Source organism: Elaeis guineensis, chromosome 9 (genome assembly GCF_000442705.2).
Source record: "Elaeis guineensis isolate ETL-2024a chromosome 9, EG11, whole genome shotgun sequence".
Lineage (NCBI taxonomy): Eukaryota > Viridiplantae > Streptophyta > Magnoliopsida > Arecales > Arecaceae > Elaeis > Elaeis guineensis.
In genome coordinates, this window is record NC_026001.2 from 7,101,387 (window position 1) to 7,122,064 (window position 20,678).

Sequence of the window (20,678 nt, forward strand, 5' to 3'; positions counted from 1 at the left end):
CCATCCATGGATGGATGATGGAAGATCGAAGATGAAAGAAAGGCCTTTTCTCGAGTTGAAGAACCACCAATTTTTGGCCTTAGGATGAGGACAAAGGACAAAGAAAGACCGAAAGAGAGAAGGATGAGGTTCAGTCGGGATAAGCCGACATAACAAAGTAAAACTAATAATCAGCCAGATAGAATTCAGAGCCAGCTGAGCAGGACAGAGACTATAGTAATCAAGAAGGTTCTGGACGAACTCCAGAATTGAGAATCGAAGATCGGTTCGAAGGTCCTCAACATATAATGCGACTTGGCCGGAGGAGGAGAGTTCACTTGGCCGTCCGAACCAGGAACAAAAGCTGATATTGGTCCGGGATACGGTACCGTTTCCAAAGCCGCTCAATATTAGATCCGGATAAGGAAGAAACTTTTATTTTCGGACCCGAAGGAGAATCGTCGGTCGGATTCTCCGACCGACTATCCTGAGAAGATGAAGCCTTCTTACTTGCCATTGAAAATGGAGAACCAAGAAAAAAAAAAACCCTAAAGAAGATAAACCTTAAAAGAAAGAAATCCTAAGAGAGAAAAAGGAGAACTCGATCGGAAGCCAAAAGATGATGCAAGGAATGGAATTCGGAAGCACCTAACACTGGGGCAGTAGAATCTTCTCTTGCAGAGGAAAGCGACAAATGAAAAAGTAAAATTCAGATGAAAGCGACTTTATATATATATAGGACCCCTCAACGGTCCGGATGAAATCAGTCAAATCAAGATCTTCTCGGATGTTGACACCTGACGACATTAAGACCGACCTTGATTGGACGGTTCGATGCACCTGCTCTCAGATCATGCTACCTCACCATTATCCGCGTGAACAGCTCAGAGCCAATGATGTTTGACATGTGGCCAAGATCTACTCAAATCATCCGGATTCTCCGGATGTCGAATTATCTTCCTGAAACGACATCCCAATAATGATCTCGCAGACATCGAAACAACAAAACAGTTAGAGACCTCTCATATTTCAAAAATCGTTAATGCCAACATCGAATCGGGATTCGAGGCAGTACGTAACGTGAAATCCCTTCGTCCAACATGACAGACCACGTGACAATTTACATATCAGGCCATCTTGGACTTAAGAGTGAGGGGCAACTATTGGGACTATTCAATCGACCCCCCGATTCCGACTCTAGATCGGCCTCATAAACACAATATACCGACTAATGATCAGTTGACCGACCGACAGTCGGCTATTTTCAGCCATCAACGAACAACCACGACAACTCAGTTAATATCCGACTGATGATCATCGACGAATCAGAGTTACCAATCGATGCTCATTCGGATCTCCACGACTATCGATATACTATTATTATTGATATATAGTTGGCTTATCTTTCCATGATCCCATAATGCGGAATATGTGGAACCCACGTGTCTAACTATTATAAACGATTATCAACTACATGTCACGATTATTAGTGGGTATAAACACCCATTAACTCTATGATTATGATCCGATAATTGGGGTAATTATCCTTTCAATGCCATAAAAAGTAGATCACAAACTCGATGGTTACATCGGAATCACTATAAAAGGGATGTAAAGGAACAGCATTGGTAAAACACTTTTGAATAGATACTCTGTCTTTCTAAAACTTCTATCTACTGTCACCACTTTCTACTAATTTAGGCATCGGAGGGTCTTCATCGGACATAATTTCAGTCAGTGTGGATTTGTTTTGCAGATGTTCTTCTTCGATGATGGGTGCAATAGGAGATTGATCGTAATAGATCAATTCATGAATCTAAGTATTTTTCAACCTAGTTTCGTAAAAATAATCAAAAAAAATTTTCTTATAATGTATTATTTCGTTAAATTTGCAGGAATCAACGTTTTATAATATAAATATCTGTCTAGTCAACCTTCAATTGTCTGTCACCAAGTTTTTTGGGTTGTTGTTGAGTGTCTCTTCTTAGAGAGCAGATAAAAAGCAAGATTTCATAAAATCAGGAGTACAGATGGCAAGACATTATCCAACGAAGGCATGTGATAGGTCCAAGATGCCACCAAGTCCATCAAATGGGCCATGGTCTAGATGGCTCCATCGTTCCATCCAACAATGGTGAAGGGAACACGTCATTTGAATTGATTGAAGCACTCACCTAATACATGGAATGTCCACCCAAATGCAGATATTTAATGCCGAGCTAACCCGTGTCACATTAGTGATGTGATCGAAGCCCAATTTGGACGGTAAGGATGTTTTGGTTAGCCATCATTTTATCCAATCAATCGACAACAGGACATAATTGATAGAATGAGGTGCGGCTATCCATCCTTTTCAAAAAATATTTGTTGCAATGATTGTATCATATTAAATTTATAATAAATCAATAAAAATTTTTATATTTCATAAATTATCATATATTTTATTAATTTTTATAAATAATATTTTATATTATTTTTATTTTATTTTTTTGATTATTGATTGATTCGTTACAACGCGATATCATTGTTGCAACCAAAACTCACTCATCTTTTCCCACCCACCTTGTTGGCTTATTATTTTGGCCGAAAAATCTTTTGAAGGACCCAATTAGCTCATAGTTTCCCCATCTGCTATCTTCTCACATCAAATCATATTCTATGCACAGTGCATCAAGATTCGCAGACAGAATGTGAAATTCACGTGTCCGCATAAGCCTTTCATTGCGGCTTTTACGCTAACATCAAACACCATCAAATCCCGGCTATAAAATCCCCACCGTCCAATTGATCGTCCAACACCAATCGCCGAGGCGGTTTTGATGCCCATCCACCGTGAGGTCCCTGACCTCATATATTTATCAAAGATAATGTACGTTAGCTAGGTACAATAACATCCTCTAAGTACGTATATAGATTTTTATGCGATCTCGTATAACCATCCGAGTTTGTCCACGTGGCGTTTTTGTCCGAAAGAACGGTAGATATTGTTTCTTCATGGAAATTTTTATGAGGACATTTATACAACGTTTCGTTTCACGAGATAATTTATTTTAGGTTCCGACGCTGGATCGTGCTGGCGGATATACTTGAGCCCGCGTAGAGGCGGCGGCCCCTCAACTGGGCAACCCTTAACGTACTCCAACACCCTTCTCACCATTTGCCGCTTTCTTCCTCTCTGTATGATGGCAGCCGATGTCTCCATTTCTATGAGTTTTCTCCTCTCTGTCGTCGAAGGTAATTTTCTCTATATTTTTTCCTCTTGCGAAGATTCGGATAATAGAAATGAAAGTGGAAATAATTATTTTCTTTTTTTTTTTTTTCGAAGATTTTTTTTGTTTGCTTGTTGGATTTCTGACGGTGATTGATTTATTTATGGAAGTCTAAAAATGTCCAGGAATCGGGTGGGGGAATCTGTATGATTGGAAGAACTGACGTTGGATTTTGTGAGTGAAGTAAGAGGCGAAAGACCGCTAGTTTCTGGTTTTACTACTGATTCGGATCGAAATTTTGGGTGGACTTCTTGTTCCGAGAATGTTGCGGTTGAGTCGTATTGATGGAGGATTGTATGCGGCTTTTGTCTGTATCCTTCTCTATGTTCTCGTGGAATTGGCGGATGGGAATGTGGTCTTAATTGGCAGGAATCTGTCGAGATCTTTTAATGACATTGAGGCTAATTTCGGTAAGAGTTTTTTCTTTTTCTATTTCCCCATTTTCTGAGAATTTATCTCTATTTTTGTTGGTGAAATAGTAGTGCATCACATTTATAGAGTGATTAATGTTTAAATGCTGCATTTTTGATGTTACGATTGGTTTGCTCTTGTTTAAGGAATGGTTGAGACTCTCTACCGAGCACTTTTATGAATCGAAGGATTTTGTTTTTCTTGTTTGGTTTTCAATTTTCATATTTATGGGTTAGTGGCGTCATGTGTTCCTTTTTTTCTATAACGAAGAACATCAGAATTCTTCTTGGTCTACTAGGCTTGGTCTTTTATTTATTTCACACTGATCATTTTTGTTTTCCTTCTCTATTCAGTGAGGTTTGTAGGAATGTAGGGCAAAGATGTGGATCAGTTAGGTGGAAATTTGGGCTGGACAAAAGTGGCTTCCTTGTTCAAATCTTAGGTTTGTGCCATCTTTGGGCACTATATACAAATTGATAAAGTGAAGGCAAACTACTGAAGTTTTTTTTTTTTTTATAAATCATATGTAGTTTCATTGATTAATATCATGATGTTGAGTTTTCATTTGTTGTTTCTATTTTCGTGCACATAACTGGAATGTTTGCGTAACTGTTTAGATGGAAGAGAGAGTAATGTAAAGTAGTTTGTTTGATAACTCCTAATTTCTGTCAAAAGCAAATTCCCCAAATAGCAAGCTGTCACTAAACATGACAAGAGCTTATCTGGGATGAAACAAATTAAATATGTTGTGTAATGATGCTTTATGACTTTAGAGGCAATGAGCGTTCTTGCAACTATGATCATCTGTTTTGAGGTGCATTAACTGATTCACAGCAGATATCAGCGAAGGAACTCAAATTTTAGCAATAAATGTGTTGTACGGTTGCTTAAATACTCTGTTGTTACATGTGAAGGGATTAGGATTCAGGAGCTGAGAGAGGCTAATAAGAAAAGGTAGAACTAGACTGGTATCTGGTACAAACTTAAGCAACCATGTTTTCACCCCAAAAATAAAAAAAGATATGCTTAGGCAAAGAGGTCAGATCGTCCCCTCCATCCGCCTCTTTTCAATGTTAGATTTTTGTTGCTTTTCATTAGACCCAAATTTGTGTTTCTAGGATCAAAACTTACTTTATCACCCTTTTCGGCAACTCTATTGAGTCTGATTTATTTATGCTAACCTGTGCATTAGTATGAAACATTGGTAGATTTGATGGGCATAGACATTTCATTTTAATGGAGCATTTTTTTACAATCTAGACTAGGTGATGAGTGGGAATGCCAAGCCATTGAATCCAATTTCTTCCTTGATTTCTTAGCTTATTTTGGGTTACAAGGCCAGATACATATTTTGCTTTGTATGCTTTTAGAACCTGTAGCTTCATTTCCCCCTTTTGTATTCCTTCAACAATATATTACCTTACATCTTTTGTCTCAATGTCAAATGAATATTTTTATTGTTTTTTATGCAGTTGTTTTCCTTATTACAACAAGAAATGCAATCAATAGTAATCATGTAATTCTGATTCATTGCCAGAATAAATAGTAAAGTTCTGACAATTAATTCATTGTGTTCTCCAGCTCCGGCTGTAAGAGGATCTGGTGAAAGTGGGGTCATATTCACAGCTGAGCCTCTTGATGGATGTACTCCATTGACCAATAAATTGGTCAATGATTCAAGATCTTCATTTGCTCTAATCATAAGAGGAGAATGTCAGTTTGATGAAAAAGTTAGAAACGCACAAAATGCTGGATTTAAAGCTGCTGTTGTCTACAATGATCAAGATCATGGTCAATTGGTTGCAAGTAATGTGGTCACATTTATTAATATCCGATGTTGTCTAGCCAAAAACTGAAATTCTCTTTTCTTTTTCCTGCTGTTATTTATACTGAACTCCTTTTTGAAATGACAGACTTGAGAAATCTAGCAGCATAGAAGAGCTTTTTGGTGCATGTAGCATCCATACCTTCAGATATGGATAGTTGCATCATTACATGATATAAAATATAACTGAATTCTATCTTGTCTAAAGTAGATATTGGTTACTCTTCACAATTGTAGATGTTAATTTGGCAACCAGCTTGTCAAACGATGTTTATGGCGTTCTGTGTTTGTGTATGTATATTATTGCTTGTTGCTGTTGTATAAATGTATATAGGTATCCTTGTAGTTATTACTCAGTAGTTCAGAGGGTTGTGTCAGGTCTAGAGTTACTTGCAAAACATTCTCAAACTTTGATGGATCTTTTGGTACATAAATATGGGGTAAAGGTTGTCATTAAGGTTTTAAACTTCTTTAGTACTACTATAATGCAATAGAACTCATTAGCATGAGCTCAGAGTAGGTGCTATATCGGATTCAGATGGTATAGTGGGGAAGCTTTGCTTCAAAAACTTAGGAAGCTATAGTGCTTCTGGCATCTGTATAGATAATTCTAGGCACAGATATCAAATTCCAGAACATGCTGTGGTTGTGTTTTAAATAATGTATAGTTGTGTTTATCTGAAAGTTATGTCGTTTAATTCTTGTTCTTGTATAAATTATTACTATTTCTTGGCCTATAAGATTGCAAACATGGGCTGATGGGCAGTGATATGGTTGTTAGACATGATATATTCTCAGGATCCAGGTACCACTCCAACATAAATATTTTACTTTATTGTTAGGAGGGAAGTTCGTTTTTATTAATATGTATACAAGTGAAGAAACACTGATTAGATCTCTCCTTCTTATGATTTAAAATATTTCTTCTCATTAGCTGTTCCAGAAAACAATAAGGACCATTTCATCTGTTATTTTCCTTCTTTTACTAATCAGGAAAGGAGCTTGTTTGTTTTCATTCTCCACCTACTCTTTCTTTTGTCCTAGGTCAAGTTGGAGCAAGTGAACTGGAGTCAAACAAAAGGGATTGGGATTAAATACTAGGAAGATTAACAAAACCAATAATCAGTGTCAATTTCTTTTGGACGAACATGGGATGCTTTTGATAAAGAAAGTTTGTTATGTGATTATGGAGTTATTTCTTGTCAGTTTAGATGTTGATTACTGGTAAGTTTAGAGACATAGCATATGCACAAGCAATAAATATTGGGTATCTTTGGAAGCACAAATGGATTAGAGTTTGAGTAACTTTTAGTAGAAATAATTTGTACTGTGTTGACAAAATAACATGGGGGACGGAAATATGACATGGAGCTATCTAATAGGGAGGAGATCAATCTATGGCAAGCCGGTAATATGTGCCCATTTGTGAAGCTTAGGTTTTTGAGCAAGTAAGAAGCTAATTCTTGGTTAGACAAAAGGAAATCCAAGTTGGATTTGTAGCAGGATGGTCTTGAATGGAGGCTATAACTAAATTAACAGAAACCTTCTACTATCTGTCGGGGCATCTTACTTTCATCTTTATGTGATTTCCATTGGATGTGCTGACTGATGGCATTATTCCAATGCAAATAGGCTCCTGTAATGTTTTACTGTTGCATTAAAGAAAAATCAGAAAGCAAAGAGTCTCTTAAGTCAATCCATATCTATGCAGAATTTTGGCCTTTGACAGGAGACATGAACATGACAATGTATTCATAGTTAATTATGCAGTTTTCTAAGGCTTAAGTTTCCCTTTTTGAAGGTGATCTATTAGACCTCTCTAGTTATAGTTAGCAGGATCTGTGTCATTTCATATTTAATATCCTATGCTCGGTATCTTACTATGAACATATTGCAGTGGCAGGAACTCCTGATGGCATCAATATACCAGCTGTGTTTATCTCTAAAGCATCTGGCGAGGTACTTAGGAAATATGCAGGTCGTACAGACATGGAGTTGTGGATCATACCAAGCTTTGAGACTTCAGCATGGTCTATTATGGCCATCTCCTTCATATCTTTACTTGCCATGTCAGCTATGCTGGTTACATGTTTCTTTGTGCGTAGACATGTTAGACGTGAACAACCTAGAGCTTCTCAAATCCGGGGTTTCCATGGGATGAGCCGGCGTCTAGTGAAAGCAATGCCAAGTCAGATATTCATGTCGGTGTTCGAAGACAGTTGCACTTCACAAACATGTGCTATTTGCCTAGAAGACTACAATGTTGGGGAGAAGCTTCGTGTGCTGCCTTGTCATCACAGTAAGCCACTTCACCACAGTATAGTCACTTTTGCCTTCAGTGTTTCTTACTTTCTTGTAGATGGAGAACCTGCTTTGCTCAGGTTACTTAGGAAAGTTGAATAAAGCTTATTTTTGTTTAAAAAAGGAAATAATAGATCCTATCTTTAGCATAAAATATTCAGCAATTAGGATATTGTTATATATTTCTTCGGAATTCTTTATTAGTTGCTAGTTTTATACCCTTGTTAAACCAAGCAATGAAAATTTCCACCTAGCAACCTGAACACCTCTGGTTTTAATATTTATTTTGGTGGACATCATGAATTCAGAGCTAAATTTATGAGCTTTAAGTATGCTCATAGAGTATGTGCTCTTTGACAACTTGCGCGCTCAGTTCGAATTTGATGCTAAGATTGCAAAATGATGGAGGCCATTCTCTGAGGCAGTAAATGAGAGAGTTAGAAGAAATGAAAATTTTAGAAGTGGTTCTTAATGACTTGGAAAACTTCATGGTAGAGTATCACGAGTTCGAGTTATTTGGTTGGCATCTCTGCGATGGAGGATGTAGGGCACATTTTGTGCTGAGAATATATAAAGGAGTGGCTGCAAGTGTTAGAACTAGTTGTGGTGGACTCTGAAAATCCAGCTAAGATGTGCATGAACAAAAGTCTTCCTCAGCCGAACCTTTTGTGCTTATCACATGTTATTGATATTTAAGAGGATGCACAATGGTTTGTGCTGTTTGAAAATGATTTAATGGTTACAAGTGAGATGCAAATAAAGTTAAAGTCCTAAATTGGAGTTACGGATTATGCCTTCTGAAGATAAGTACCTAAAGATTAGCAGAGCTAAAAGGAAATATATGTTATAGTTTCAGTGAGACTGAAAATGAGGCATCCAATGAAACAGTTGACTAAGACATAATGTTGTAAACCAATGTGATGATCTTTACGAGATTTATATCAGTTATACAGAAGAATGGCTGATTGACAGGGTCATATATAACGTAGAAAGAGTGGATGAAGTCAAGGGGTGCTTTCAAGGCTTTATATGACTGAATTTATATTTGGGACTTAAAAGAAGGGTGTCCCACTGCATGTGGCTCCTGCCACTGCAGAATCTGGGGAGGCTCAGATTTGCAATCCTTATCTCCGAGTGCAAAGAGGCTCTTTCCATGTTTCGAACCATGACATCCATATCAAAAGTTGGAGCAACCTTTCCATTGTGCTAAGGTCTGCTCTCTGTGTGTGGGATTTAACTGGAATAATTTATTAAGATGTCAGTAGCATACACAATGTTGTTTTGTTTCAAAATATTAAGCACCAGGCACAGAAGATGACATAGTTGGGATGATAATGCTAAGGTAGATGCACAGTATAATGCAGGAGGACATGGTGAGAATAGATTACAGTAGATGAAGCATAAGTTGCACCTCATGGATGAACTGGTGAAAAACTGATTGACATATTACAAGCTTCTGTGATGGTGATCTGATGAGCTTCTTATGGGGAGAGGGGATTATATTTGTAGTAAATTTGTTTTAGAAAGAAGACAGAGATCTAAGATCAACTTGGATGAAAGTTGTGATTTTGGATTCATAGAAGTTGGTGGTGATGATCCATGTGGCCCATACTACCAGAAATTGTTTCAGTGATATCACAGTGGGGAAATCCTTGTTGGTTATAGACCTCATGCGTTTTCACATCAGTGGAAGTTCGAGCAGTAGCCTAGTGCACTTGTACTTAATTTCATGGACAATATACTCATTGGTTACTAGAGGACATTTTATTTTTCAAAAGATTTACTAAGATATCTGTTGAGGTAGGTCCTCGTCACTTAACCGACCTCATCCAACCGACCTCGATCGGAGGCCCACCTCGGAAAAAGCCGACCTCATTAGAAGACCGTGGTCCCCAGGAGGCCGACCTTGTCTGAAAACTGAGGTCGGTGATAGTCCAACTTCAACATCACCTGGATGTAGTGGGTCCAAGTTGAAGACTACATCGGCCAACGACCGGCTTGTTTCTACAGTGGCTTCAGCGAGAAACTGACGTCAGCTGTCTACGGTGTTGATACTTCAGATCGGACATCTACCGACCTGACCTTCCAACCCTACTCGACGAGCCCAGAATTGCTGGCACATGGTGTACTCATCTTGGATTGCTTTTAACCCCTTTCATCTTGCCTCGGCTAATGGCCGATCTGGATATCGACATCGACCAAACTACTAGAGGTCAAGTGAGGCCGTCATGCAGTCATATCGAGTCATATCAAGCCACGTCATCCTGAGGTCATACCCTAAGCGGTCTGCTCCGTGTCGTGATAGGACACCACAGAGTCATTAATTGTACCATGCACGTGCAATGAGGCCCACCGCTGTAACCATCGGTGCTCCAGACAAAAGGCATGCCCGCTGATAGGGCCATTTAAAGATACCCCCATGTGGCTTTTTATGATTGGACGTTATCGGAATACATTCCCATCCTTTCGTCCTTCATCCTGCTCTCTCTATAAATGGAGACAAGAGAAGAATCCAGGAGGTACGCGCGCTCAAACACTCAGAGTCCGAAACTCTACCTCATTCGCTTCTCCATTTCTTGAGTTGAAAATTAACTTGAGCGTCAGAGTGTCTTTGTCGGAGCCATCTCCGGCATGGGCTTTTCTTGTAGGTCTCTCTACTGCCACCGGACGCCGCCGGCTGACCTTTTCGTCCGGTCCGAGTTGACCTTACTCCCGTTCAGTGTATTGTGAGCCCTCATTCTCGTTCTCGGCCCTCTCGACTGTGACCTCTCTTTGGCGAGCGATCCTTCTTCACCTGTTTTCTATCGTTCAACACTCAAGCATGACGATCCGACTACCCCACCCGAGACAAGCTACAACAGCTTGGTGTGCCAGGAAGGGGAAAGGAGAAAATCCTTCCAGGAGTCATAATGGTCAAGACAAAAGTGCAAAATGCTTCCTTCAGTTTCGCTCGACGCTCATCGCAGCGTGACACGCTTTCGACGATCTTCGAGGAGCCGAGTGCCTCACAATCGGAGTAAATAGTGGACCAGCAACATCTTGCCGTCTTGGTACAGCAAGTTAGAGCACTGATGGAGGTTGTCCATAGTCTCTAGCAGACTGTGAAGCAATAGCAATAACAGCAATGGCGGACAGATGATTCGGTGCCGCGGGACGTGCCCTCTAGGTAGATTCCCCGGCTCCGTTCTCCATCTTGCCACTTGTCTCGACGCTCCCACCAGATGGCTTCTCAACCCATCCGACGATTGCCGTAGGCTGACTCTCGACGCAATCTACATGTCACTTCTAACGATCGCTGGTCTCCTTCCTCTCGACGAGCTTCACACAAGAGAAAAAAGCCATGATCTCCGTCAAAGTCTTCTAGGGAAGGTTCTACCCTCGGATATTCAAGCACCTCGATGAATCTCAACGGCGGCTGGATGAATACGACCTCAAGCTGAAGGAGTTTGATCGATGCTTGAATCAGCTCCAAGCGAACAATCAAGATTTTATCAGTGAGCTTGACGTCAGCTCCGTCTGCCTTCTCTCGACGAATTTTTGATGAATCAATTTCAGATCGGTTCAAGATGCCGCACGTGGAACCGTACGACGGCTTCACTGATTCGCTCGACCACCTCGAGAGCTACAAAGCTCTCATGCTTGTTCAGGGGGCATCGACGCCCTCCTCTGCATCACCTTCCCGATCATCCTCAGGAAGATCACTCGGATATGGTACTCCGGACTTCAATCAAGAAGTATCCATTCGGACTTCAATCAGGGAGTATCCATTCGTTCGACCAGCTCGGACAGCTTTTCTTCACGCACTTCGGTATCAATCGGAAGGTGCCGCGGATATCTGACAGTCTTTTCTCTGTCAGGCAATTAGTCGGAGAATCTTTACGAGATTTTGTGGTGCGCTTCAATGCTACTACCTTGGAAGTTCGGAACCTCGACGAGTCGATGGCCATTGCGGCTATGAAGCAGGGATTACGCAGTTCCAAGTTTACCTACTCCCTGGACAAGATGCTTTGTCGGACATTTGTCGAACTCCTCGAGTGCGCGTAGGATCTGAAGAAGATCAAGAAAGAAGGAACCTCTGCGGGACCTAGCCGAGCCTGTGCTGAGTGGGAGGCTCCACCTTCCTGACCAAGCCCAAGACCAAAGAACTTTGGCTTCAGGTATGATTCCTACACCCCTCTAACCACTCCTCGTGCGCAAATCCTCATGGAGATAGAGGGGGAGGACTACTTTCGATGATCCCAATCGATGAAGATAAAAGCAGCATTCCGAAATCGGAGGTGCTATTGTCGTTCTATCACGACTACGGCCACGACACCGAGAGGTGCATCAAGCTGAAGAATGAGATTGAGGGTTTAATAAGATGGGGATATCTTGCAAAGTACGTGCAGGGCTGACCTACGCAGTGACCTGGTGACTCTCAGCCTAAGCCGCACTCCGACGAGGAAGTTCACACTCAACCTACGACGGGCATGATCAACGTGATCTCGACGGGACCAAGACTTCAGGGATCTAATGACTCAAAAAGCTCCTCCAAACGTCGGCGATTAAACGACGACATCGTTTTCTCCGAGGAAGATTTGCAAGAAGTCCAAACTCTTCATAATGATGTTGTTGTTGTATCAATGATGATAGCTAATTATGATGTTAAATGATGTCTTATTGATAATGGAAGCTCGATCGATGTGATTTTTTACTATTGTTTTTTTCAAATATGACTTTCTATTGATCGACTTAAGTCAGTCAGCGCTCCCTTAATCGGACTTAGGCGACTCAATTAAGGTAGAAGGGGAGATAAAACTTCATGTTACTATCGAGTGACTACCTCAACAATTGATCGTGCAACTCAACTTTCTTGTAGTCGGTTTCTTCCACCTACAATGTTATCTTGGGGGAGCCAGCTGAACGAGCTCCAAGCAATCGTCTCAATGTATCACTTGCTCGGGCGCTTCCCGACGAAAAAAGAAGCTGATGAAATGTGGGGAGATCAGCAGCTGGCCCGATAATGTTATTTAACCATTATCAAAGGAAAAAGGCCAGTTGAAGCTCTTTCCATCGACGACGGACTGGACCAAAGAGAGAAAAAAAGTCGAGAACCTGCAGAGTGACTCACATCGGTGCCCCTCAACGAGAACCCGATCAGAACTGTTTAGGTTGGATCTTCTTTAAGCGACGAACTGCGGGAGAAGCTAATCAACTTTCTGAGAAAGAACGCAGATGTCTTCGTCTGGTTTGCCTCAGATATGCCGGATATTCCATCTGATGTAATTGTCTACTGACTAAATATCAACGCCAACACATGCCAATGAGACAAAAGAAAAGAAATTTTGCTTTTGAGTGACAGAAGACCATCGACGAGGAGGTCAACAGATTGCTAGTAGCCGACTTCATTCGCGGGACGACTTATCCAGATTGGCTCACGAATGTTGTGATGGTCAAGAAAGCTAATGGCAAGTGGCAAATATGCATTGACTACACGATCTGACTAAATTTGTTCGAAGGACAGCTTTCCACTGTCCCTGATTGATCAACTGGTCGACGTCACGTCGGTTCATTACCTGTTCAGCATCATGGACGCCTTCTCCGGCTACAATCAGATTCAGATGGCATCGGAGGACAAGGAGAAGACGGCGTTCATTACCAACAAAGGCTTGTACTGCTACAAAATCATGTCTTTTGGTCTCAAGAATGTCGGGGCTACATATCAGAGATTGGTCAACAAAGTCTTCAAGAATCAGATCGATCGCAACATGGAGATCTATGTGATGATATGCTCGTGAAAAGCTAGGAAGCTGTTCTCCATATCAACGATCTGGCAGAAGCTTTCAACGTCCTGAGGAGACATCGGATGAAACTGAATCTGATTAAGTGTACCTTTAATGTCACGTCAAAAAAAATTTTTGGTTTCATGGTGATGAAGCGAAGCATTGAGGCCAACCTTGAGAAGATCAAGCCGGTTCTCGACATGAAGCTTTCGACTTTTCGGTGGGATATTCAGATGCTGGTGGGATGCGTGGTGTCTTTGAGCCGGTTCATCTCCAAGTCTGCAGAGCGATGTCTCTCTTTCTTCAAAACTCTCAAGCAAATGTACTTCATCTGGATGGAAGAATGTCAAAAGGCTTTAGACGACCTGAAGCGGTACCTCAGTCCTCCACTTCTAACAAAGTCAAATACCGACGATGAATTACTCATGTATTTGGCTGACTCCTGAAGTCGTCACTCGGTACTTGTCCGAGAAGAAAATAAGATGCAGAAACCGATCTACTACATAAGTCGGGTGCTATGCGGAGCGGAAGCCAGATATCCTTGGATCGAAAAGTTGGTCTTCACGATCATCATGACGACTCGATGACTACGATCTTATTTTCAGGCCCACTCAGTGAAGATCTTGACGACCTCCCCCTGAGGAGTCTACTTCAATGTTAGACACTTTGGGGAGGATGGCTAAATAGATGGTCGAACTCAGTGAGTTCGATCTCTTTTATGTTCCACGATCCTCAATGAAGCTCAGATACTTGTCGACTTTCTTGTCGAGTACACTCTAACCGACGACAGTCAAGTCGAGGATTGCTCTCAAGGAGAAACTTCAGAGCCTGCATGGATTTACATGTAGATGGAACCTTAAACGCTCAAGGTTGTGGTGCGGGTCTTATTTTGACCAACATCGATGGGATGGTGATTGAGTACGTCCTTCGATTTTATTTCAAAGCTTCTAACAATCAAGCTGAATATGAAGTTCTGATAGTCGGACTGAAAATCGCCAAAGATCTCGGTGTCAAATGCCTAAGGGTGTGCACCGACTCGCAGCTGGTCGCTAGACAATCTCAAAGAGAATATGAGACCCGAGATCCAATTCTTTTCAGATATCTATAGAAACTCAGATTTTTGCAAATAAATTTTGATTATTTCGAGGTCTACCATATTCTCCGCTCGAAGAATGTTCGAGCTGATTTTCTGTCCCGGCTCGCCACATCTGGCTGCGGCGAGTTAGAGAGGATCTTTATCGAGCATCTTGAAAATTCAAGTATCGACTCCGAGGAGGAAGTTCATCAGGTTTAGGTTGGTCATGAATCGAGTTGGATCGATCCGTTCGTTGAGTTCCTGATCAATAGAACCTTACTGGCTGATCCTATCAAGGCAGCCGAATGAGGAGACTGGCTGTCCGATACGTGATCATCGACGACCAACTCTACCGTAGATTGGCATCTTTGTCCCTGCTCAAGTGCCTCCGGCCTTTTGAAGCCGACTACGCTCTTTGGGAGGTGCACGAGGGCACTTGCAGCAACCACTTGGGGGGTAAGTTGCTGTCCTACAAGATACTGCAGTAAGAATATTATTGGCCGATCATGCAGAAGGATGTGTCCACCTCATACAGAAGTGAGACCAATGTCAGAGGTTTGCCAATGTTCAAAGACTTTCGTCAAGTCAACTCACGACCATCTCGGCACCATGGTCATTCGATCAGTGAGGAGTCGATATACTTGATCTTTTCCACCTACCAGTGGACAAAGGAGGTTCATCATCGTGGCCATTGACTACTTCATCAAATAGATGGAGGTCGAGCTGCTGGTGCAGATAACAGAAAGAAAAACTACCGACTTCTTGTGGAAATCCATCATGTGCCGCTTTGATCTACCCCGAGTGATCATCACCAATAATGGCTGATAATTTGACAACACTAGGTTTAAGAAATTCTGCGCAAAGTACCACATTATCTACAGATTCATCTCGGTCGGGCACCCACAATCTAATGGAGAAGTTGAGGTGACTAACAGGACTATTCTATAAGGTCTGAAGACAAAAATTAATCAAACCAAAGGATGTTGGGCTGACGAACTCCCCAGTATCCTGTGGTCTTACCGAATGACTCCTCGGATCTCGACGAAAGTGACCGCCTTCAAACTGACATTCAGAACGGAAGCTGTGATTCCGATTGAAATCAGCCTAACTTCGGCTCGGATGGAGCACTGCGACAATCAGACCAATTCAAACAAGCGACGAGCTAACCTGGACTTGCTCGATGAGATCCGAACACAAGTCCAACTGAGGATGGCTTCCTATCAGCAAAGGTAGCTCGGCACTACAACTCCTGAGTTGAGCCCAAGATCTTTCAAATTGGAGACCTAGTCCTAAGGAGAGCCAAAGTCTCCAAACCAGCCGAGCAAGAAAAGCTGTCCCCGAATTGGAAAGATCCCTACAAGATTTCAGTGGTTCTACGATCTGGAGCATACAAGATTGAGCCTGGATGGTACTGAGATTCCTCGGATCTGGAATATCGAGAATCTACGGATGTATTATCAATAGGAACACCTTGTAAATAAAAATTTTTCTTTCCTACAATTTTGTGTTAAACAATTCAACTTTCGGAGGCTTGACCCTCGACCGAATCAGAGGTCACCTCGGCCAGGTCCGAAGTGCAACGACGGAAAACCTTGGTCAAGGACCCAGGTCGCCTCGATGAGATTCGAGGCACAGCAAACGACGATGCTCCTCTACGATGGAATGGCCTACAACAAAAACCCTCATCAAGGCCCCAAGTTACCTCGGTGATTTTCGAGGTACAGTGCGGTTGAGATCATTGACGGGACATGAGGTTACCTCGACAAAATTCGAGGTACAACAGCAGTACTGACAAGACACGAGGTCACCTAGACAATATCCGAGGAACTAAGAAATCAACAAGCCCCTTCACAAGTTGGCCATGCCCTTGGCAAGACCAATTCTACGGAGGGCAGACGACTCGAGATGTTCCTTCGACTTGGAAAACTCCTCCAGACATCAGTGATTTGGTATCCAACGAGATGTTATTCGGTTAATACTCATTTAATGGAGCTGTGGAGTCCGGCAACTATTAGCGTGCCAACTCTGGTCGAAGGATCGTTGGAGTATAAGCTATAGTTCGTAGCACAGACCCAGACGAAATCCGACGTTATTCGGCTAATGCCCGTTTAACAGAGCCGTGGAGTCCGGCAACTGTTAGCGTGCCAGCTCTGACCAAAAGACCGTTGGAGTATAAGTTACAGTTCGCAGTACAGACCCAAGCGAAACCTGATGTTATTCGGCTAATGCCCATTTAATAGAGCCATAAAGTCCGGCAACTATTAGCGTGCTAGTTTTGGCTGAAGGGTCGCTAGGGTATAAGCTACAGTTCGCAGCGCAGATCCAGATAAAAAAAGTTGTGGTTAGTCGGTTTGTCCCCGATTGATCAAGGATCAGTTGATCCAAAATGAAGCGGAGATACGATCATGCTCTGCCTCAATTACCATGCTTCGAACTTGACGAGATGCTCTGCAGAATGGTGACCCACATCTCGAAACAACAAATCCGCTGCACGCGGCTTTCAGAGATGGTCGTCAGAAAAAGCTACTTGAACCCATACATCGGTTAACTCCTTTGCCCGATGAACACTACGTGATCGGACTCAGGAGTTGGGGGGTAAGTGTTGGGGTAGGTTCTCGTCACTTAACCGACCTCATCCAACCAACCTTGATCGGAGGCCCACCTCGGAAAAAGCCGACCTCATGAAGACCGTGGTACCCAGAAGGCCGATCTCGTCTGAAAACTGAGGTCGGTGAAAGTCCGACCTCAACATCACCTGGACGTGGCGAGTCCAAGTTGAAGACTACATCGGCCAACGATCGGCCTGTTTCTACAGTGGCTTCGGCGAGAAACTGACGTCAGCTGCCTACGGCGCCTGATACTTTAGATCGGACATCTACCGACCTGACCTTCCAACCCTACTCGACGAGCCCAGGACTGCTGGCATTCAGTGTATTCACCTAAACTGCTTCTAATCTTTTTCATCTTGTCCTGGCTAATGGCCGACCTGGATATCGACATCGGCTGAACTACGAGAGGTCAAGTGAGGCTGTCATGCAGTCACATTGAGTCACATCAAGCCGCGTCATCCTGAGGTCATACCCTAAGTGGTCTGCTCCGCGTCGTGATAGGACACCACAAAGTCATTAATTGTGCCACACGTGCATGATAAGACCCTTCGCCGCAACCACTGACGCTCCGGACAAAGGCATGTCCGCTGACAGGGCCATTTAAATATGCCCCCATGCGGCTCTGTATGATTGGACGTTATCGAAATATATTTTTGTCCTTTCGTTTTTCATCCTGTTCTCTTTATAAATGGAGATAAGAGAAGAACCCCAGGTGGGACGCACACTCAAACACTCAGAGCCTGAAACTCTACCTCATTCGCTTCTCCACCTCTTGAGCTAAAACTGATTGGAGCGTTGGAGTGTCTTTGCCAGAGCCATCTCTGGTGCGGGCTTTTCTTGCAGGTCTCTTTGTTGCCACCGGATGCCGCCGGCCGACCTTTCCATCCGGCCTGAGTTGACGCGGCTCTCGTTCAGCGCACCGTGAGCCTTCGCTCTCATTCTCGGCCCTCTCGATTATGCTCTCTCTCCGGCGAGCGGTCCTTCTCCACCACTTTCTTGCCGTTCAACACTCAGACGTGACGATCCGACTACCCGCCGGAGACGAGCCGCAACAATACCTTTCTCAATTAAAAAAACGCATTTATAGATTCTTTTAATTTCTTTTCATTTTCATTTTTTTGCTTATTTAATCATCTAAAATTTATCTGATTCTTGTTGCATTATTTCATCCTGCGTCATATTATTTTGCAGAGTTTCATGCTGTTTGTGTTGATTCCTGGCTCACTACATGGAGAACTTTTTGCCCTGTATGCAAGCAAGATGCAAAGTCAAGCGCAGCCCATCCTCCAGCCTCTGAGTCTACTCCATTACTTTCTCCGATCTCTGCATATCTCTCTTCTTCTGCTGGATCTTTAGCAGCATCTCCACCTATATCAATAGTTTCCTTGCCACCTCAGACACCATCAGCTTCCTTCACTCATTCATGTTCCAGTACTTGTATTGTTAACCTGCATAAGTCCCGTAACAACTCACCAATAGGCAATACCTCTTCAGATCTTCGAAATGGATCATCTCGCAGATCTCAAACCTCACATAATCTCTCTGTGCATTTGCTGGGCTTTCCTTTGTCTTCGCCTTTCCAGTCACAATTCATATCTTATATTCCTAGCTCCAGCAACTCATCCCCTAGTTATCTTGTTCGTTCATCCAGTATGCAGCCATACCTGCAGCATTATGAATCAGAAGCAAGCCTCTCTGCGTTAGCTTCCACGCAATCTTTGCCGGGATGTTGATTCACCTCAATTGCCTCAAAAGTGTTATCTTCTGCTGGCTCTAGCTCCCATTTTTCAGCTTATGATATACAATCCATGTTTGAGAGGGCAGATCCATAGCAAGAGTTGCAGTGAGACGGATGAGGGTCTATGTTATATCATGCAGCTATTTGGTTTTGGAACCCTGTGGTGATCTTGATTTTAGAGTGATTGTATGCATGACAAATGAATGAAATGCTTTGACCAGACACTTTTTGGAAAAGTTTATGAGGTTGCAATTGATTTGGATGCAAGGTGTCATGTTCGACTAAAGAGGAATGATCTGAATTTTGGATTAATTGTGAAACTTGAGTTGCTCTATGGTCATCATCTGGAGCTCGCTGGAACTTTCTTGTTTGTTCATTGTGCTGTTTTTGCATGAATTTTCTTTGCTTGGTGAATAGAAAACAAATGGATTGAGCTAAGCATTTATTTTTTTCCAAACCTTATTTTTCAAGGAACTCTTAGCAACGGCAGTTAAAAAGCACTTCATTTGCTGCTGATTCTACATTTAGGTCAATGCTTGTGAAACAGTTGTACGTATGCATCTGTTATAATTGCCGTTTTCATGGTAAAAGATCCCATTATGCCAGACGAGATGTGATGGAGTTTGAATTTTGAGATCACCAATCAAATCATCGACAGAGAATTCTGTATTGACTTAGTTCAAGAATATTTGCACATCTTTAGTATGTTCTATATATAATTTGGGGTTGGAAATGGTGGCATGACAGGAGTAGCATGTTTATGTCGAGTATTTCTTTGACTGCACCAATCCCTAGCAATTCATGAACCTGTCACTGTAGCCCTATTTATTCTTGGATAAATTGAAAGATCAATCAGCCTGTTTTGACATACTGCACCATTGTCAAATTAGTTTGAGCCATGGGTCGTGATGTTGAAGTTTCAGCTGAATGATGCCTAAAACTAATTTCTGGCTGGCTGGTGGACTGTTGATGATAAGTGCGAGCCAAGCCAATATCACCTCTTCTCTTTGCCACCATGGCCTTCTGTGGATCAGATCATCAAACTGTTCTTGTTGCATCCTCTCAATATTCTGGTGAGGATTTGTGTGAAACAATAATTATTTTGAGTAACATTTTGGCAGGTAAAGTTTGGAATATTGTATTTTTGTTACATCACCATTAAGCTTACAAGCAGATTACTTTGACTGTAAAGTATCATATTTGATTTCTTTTTGACTTGATAAGGATAGAACTTCCATTTGATAATAAATTATGTGAAAGTATAGAACTTGAAATCTCTAAACCTTTCAAATGAAAACATAGAACCTGAAATCTCTAAACCTAGCAATTGTGTAGATCAGCAAAGCAGAATTCTCACATTGCTGTGGATGCTATTTGTCATTATAGGCTTTGTAGGTTATATAACCTTTCAAAGGTACCTATACGACTAAATCTGCTTCTTAGTAAGATATAAAGTCAACTTGCAATTTTGTGAGGGCACACACTCCAAACATGGTTGCTGTAGGGAATGGATGAATTGAGAAGGCTCATAATTTGTTACATATTTTGGTAAACTTCTCTAAATGAAACATTAACCACATGAGCATGCAATTATTGTTACAATGTCATATACATTTTTTTAAAAAAGAATTTAGAAAAAATTACATCAACATCTCTTCAATTTTTTGTGGTTTGCACTTATATTCCCCTAAAACTATAATTTTTTAATT

General features: G+C 41.9%; 1 protein-coding gene across 3 annotated transcripts; it reads left to right on the forward strand.

The window, feature by feature from the left end:
* The first annotated feature begins 3,044 nt into the window (after positions 1-3,044).
* On the forward strand, positions 3,045-19,407 carry LOC105051854 (receptor homology region, transmembrane domain- and RING domain-containing protein 2). 3 transcript variants are annotated; one of them, XM_010932490.3, is made up of 5 exons: positions 3,045-3,213; positions 3,374-3,658; positions 5,241-5,465; positions 7,382-7,783; positions 18,423-19,407. In XM_010932490.3, the coding sequence occupies exons 2-5, from the start codon at positions 3,511-3,513 to the stop codon at positions 18,962-18,964; spliced, it is 1,317 nt and encodes a 438-aa protein (XP_010930792.1). In that variant the 5' UTR covers positions 3,045-3,213; positions 3,374-3,510; the 3' UTR covers positions 18,965-19,407. The 3 variants fall into 3 exon arrangements, with proteins under 3 accessions (XP_010930792.1, XP_010930790.1, XP_010930793.1); XM_010932488.3 differs by having other exon boundaries at positions 3,054-3,213; positions 3,359-3,658; XM_010932491.3 differs by lacking the exon at positions 5,241-5,465 and having other exon boundaries at positions 3,054-3,213; positions 3,359-3,658.
* Positions 19,408-20,678: the final 1,271 nt, after the last annotated feature.

Bases quoted from the DNA above. Each gene is read 5' to 3' on its own strand.
- LOC105051854 (XM_010932490.3), top strand. From the start codon at position 3,511: ATGTTGCGGTTGAGTCGTATTGATGGAGGATTGTATGCGGCTTTTGTC. The intron at 3,659-5,240 runs GTAAGAGTTTTT...TGTGTTCTCCAG, and splicing joins TGACATTGAGGCTAATTTCG to CTCCGGCTGTAAGAGGATCT. The intron at 7,784-18,422 runs GTAAGCCACTTC...ATTATTTTGCAG, and splicing joins TGTGCTGCCTTGTCATCACA to AGTTTCATGCTGTTTGTGTT.